Source organism: Nicotiana tabacum, chromosome 12 (genome assembly GCF_000715075.1).
Source record: "Nicotiana tabacum cultivar K326 chromosome 12, ASM71507v2, whole genome shotgun sequence".
NCBI classification, from domain to species: domain Eukaryota; kingdom Viridiplantae; phylum Streptophyta; class Magnoliopsida; order Solanales; family Solanaceae; genus Nicotiana; species Nicotiana tabacum.
In genome coordinates this window covers 46,290,785-46,294,359 of record NC_134091.1, presented here as the reverse complement: position 1 = coordinate 46,294,359, position 3,575 = coordinate 46,290,785, and the positions used below count along the sequence as shown (strand labels likewise).

Genomic DNA, 3,575 nt, shown 5'->3' with positions numbered 1-3,575 from the left:
ATATCACCCGGGGAAAGCCAATGTGGTGGTGGATGCTCTTAGCTGGAAATCTATAGGTAGTTTGGCTCACTTGGAGGCATATCAGAGGCCGTTGGCTATGGAGGTTCACCAGCTAGCTAGTTTGGGATTCGTCTTGCGGACTCTAGTAAATGAGGGGTAATTGTGTAAAATAGGGCTGAATCATTGCTTGTTGTGGAAGTCAAAGAGAAGCAATACGACAATCCATTATCAGTACAATTGAAGGAGGGGATTCACAAACATAAAACTATGGCTTTTAACCTTGGCACGGATGATGGTACACTAAGGTACCAAGGGTGGCTATGTGTTCCAAATATAGATGGTCTCCAGGAAAGAATCATGACCGAGGCTCACACTTCCAGGTATTCTGTGCACCCGGGCTCTACAAAGATGTATCATGATCTCAAGAAAGTCTATTGGTGGAATAAAATAAAAAGGAATATGGCGTACTTTGTGTCAAGGTGTCCGAATTGTCAGCAAGTAAAGACCGAACACCAACGGCCTGGTGGGTTGGCACAGAACATAGAAATTCCAATGTGGAAGTGAAAAATGATTAATATGGATTTTTTGGTAGGATTACCATGCACTCCATGTAAGTTTGACTCAATTTGGGTGATTGTGGATCGGCTCACAAAATCAGCACACTTCTTGCCAGTTAAATCTACCGACACAACGCAACAGTATGCTCAGTTGTATATTAAGAAAATAGTCAGGATGCATGGCACCCTAGTTTCTATAATCTCTGATAGAGGAGCTCAGTTCAAGGCCAATTTTTGGAAGAAATTTCAGCAAGGTTTGGGTACTCAGGTGAATCTTAGTACATCCTTCCATCCACAGACCGACGGGCAAGGAGAGCGGACTATTCAGATGCTTAAGGATATGTTACGTGCTTGTGTTCTTGACTTCAAGGGTAGTTGGGATGATCATTTGCCACGCATATAATTTTCTTACAAAAACAACTTTCATGCTAGTATTCAGATGGCACCATTTGAGGCACTATATGGCAGGAGATGTAGATCTTACATTGGGCAGTTCGAGATTAGGGAAGCTGAGCTGATAGGACCATACCTTGTGCATCAGGCTATGGAAAAGGTTAAAATCATCAAAGAGCGGTTGAAAACTTCTCAGAGTCATCAAAAATCCTATTCGTATGTTCGTCGCAGAGACTTAGAGTTCAAAAAAGATGATTGGGTATTCTTAAAGGTTTCCCCCATGAAGGGTATAATGCGGTCTGGAAGAAAAGGGAAATTGAATCCGAGGTATGTCGGTCCGTACAAAATTATTTCGAGGATTGGTCAGTTGGCGTACAAGCTTGAGCTACCACCCGAGATGTCATTAGTGCACTCGGTATTCCATGTGTCTATTTTGAAGAAGGTAGTTGGAGATCCGTCAGCTATTTTGCCGGTTGAGACCACTGAGGTTAATGAAGAATTGTCATATGAAGAAATTTTGGTTGCCATTCTTGAAAGGCAAGTCCGAAAGTTAAGGAATAAAGAAATTGCCTTCGTGAAGGTGTTATGGAGAAACAAGCAGGTTGAAGAGGCTACTTGGGAGGACGAGGAAGAGATGAAAAAGAAGTATCTTTACTTGTTTGTATAAGCTATGTAGCCTTTTTATAAAACTGTCGCCTATGGATTCTTGTATCACTTGTTCAGTTAATATAAAGGTGGTTTTTTCTAAATATGTTGTATGTGAGGTCACGGTTGGTATTGTTATAAGTTATGTTAAATCATTGGTTTATATATATGTTTTAAGGATGTGTTTCTGGGGATCTCTGATAAGTGAATAGGCCTAGTTATAGGGAAATCTCTAGCAAAATTTTTGGAAATTTAGGGAGTTAGTCAAATTTGGGGTTGCTGGTGTGTGGTGTGAAAACTGAGTTGCATAAGATGCTAATTGTAAACTTTGACCCTTATTCGAGGACGAATGATCTTAAGTGGGGAAGGATGTAAGGCCCCGTGAAATTCTTTAATAAATAAAATCGGGGTTCCGTGATGCTAGGGTAGGCGTAGAGGTTAACAATAGTAGAAGGAGTTAAAGGAAAATATTTTGCAGAGATAGGAATTTATGCGGCCCATTATGCGGCCACATAATCACTCTGCGGGTTGCAGAATGACCGCAGAGTGAAGCAGCTACTTGGGCCTAAGTTTTCATCAAATTGATCTTCAATCATCACTTGAAGCTTGGAAATATTCAAGTAGAGCACCAAATTCTTCATCCAAAAGGGTAAGACTTCATCACCCCAGCTCTTAATTTCAAACATAGTTATAATGGGATTAATAAGATGGTCCGTGGGTATGAGGGTTGTTCATCTTGCATGCATGTGATAAAAAGTGTGGAAAAAATAAAAAGTCAACTAGAACCATGAAAGTTTTCCTAATTTTGGGTTCAAATTGTATATTGTAAAAATAGATTGAGGTTGCTAAGGGTTCCGGATAATTATAGAGTCTAAAGAAGCGCAATTGAGGTATGTATGGCTAACTCTCTTCTTCCTAGAATCGAACTCCTAGTGTCTGAATAATGGGTGTAAGTTCTAACTTGATCATACTAGAATTGTTTGCCTTAGTGGTGTTGGATTGAAAGATTCATGTTCCTTAATTGTTTTAGATGGTGACCATGTCATCATGCTATTTGAGAACGTAATTATGTTATTTCCAAGCTCCTTCCCTTATGTGTGCAATGCCTTATGTGATGGTACTTATCGACATTAATGATGATGTTATTTGAACGGATAAAAAGGGAAAAGACTTGAATTGTAAAATGTTCCCAAGTGCCAAGAACTACTTAATAAATGAGGTTGTTTGTGCTATGTAACGAAAGATGGAAAAGAAATGTGAATTGAGTAAACAATTGAAAGAGGTTATATCTCAAGTGAGATGGCTTAGCCGATCGGGACGAGATCGGACGCCATGCTGTACACATGGTGGCATTTGTGTTGGAATTATTGATTTACCTTGTGTATATGGATATGTCTCACTTGAGATGGCTTAGCTGGTCGGGCTGAGACCGGACTCCGTGTAAAAACACGGTGGCATTGTGAGTTGTGGCTTTGGCACTAAAGATTATTAATCTAAAAAGATGGAAAGATTGAATTGGAAACTATGTGACCCTTACTTGGTGTTTTCTTTGTGTTTCTATGAAGCTCTTATTGATTATTATGACTGCCTTCTCTTTGTTTCACTGTTCATTCTACTAAGATTGACGTTTGCCTTACATACTAGTACTATTCCATCGCAGATAGTGCTGATCGCAGATAGTAGTGCTCTCTTTCTCTCCTCACAACTGTCTCGATCGCAGATAGTGGTGTTCTCTTTCTCTCCTCACAACAGTCTTGGTGAGCCCCATTTCTCCCAGGGGTCATGTAGTCCTTCTTTTGTATAAGTTTTCATATTTTAAGGCATAGCCGGGGCCTTGTTGCCGGCATTGTCATGTTGCTCTTTGTACTCTTAGAGGCTCTGTAGACGTTTATGTGAGTCATGTATGTATGTTGAGGTGGTCGTTGGATCGAGTTGTATTTTGGAAACTTAACTATGACATAATGTATATAAGGAAAAATG

At 39.9% G+C, this 3,575-nt stretch overlaps 1 protein-coding gene across 1 annotated transcript; it reads left to right on the top strand.

Moving 5' to 3' along the window:
- The first annotated feature begins 996 nt into the window (after positions 1 to 996).
- Positions 997 to 1,617, top strand: LOC142167141 (uncharacterized). Its single transcript, XM_075227299.1, has 2 exons — positions 997 to 1,110; positions 1,393 to 1,617. The coding sequence occupies exons 1-2, from the start codon at positions 997 to 999 to the stop codon at positions 1,615 to 1,617; spliced, it is 339 nt and encodes a 112-aa protein (XP_075083400.1).
- The last annotated feature ends 1,958 nt before the right edge of the window (positions 1,618 to 3,575 follow it).

What these genes read in the sequence shown, in the direction of transcription:
- LOC142167141 (XM_075227299.1), top strand. Translation starts at nt 997, where the DNA reads ATGGCACCATTTGAGGCACTATATGGCAGGAGATGTAGATCTTACATT. An exon ending in TGCATCAGGCTATGGAAAAG is followed by an intron (nt 1,111 to 1,392) that starts GTTAAAATCATC and finishes ATTTTGAAGAAG; the next exon opens with GTAGTTGGAGATCCGTCAGC.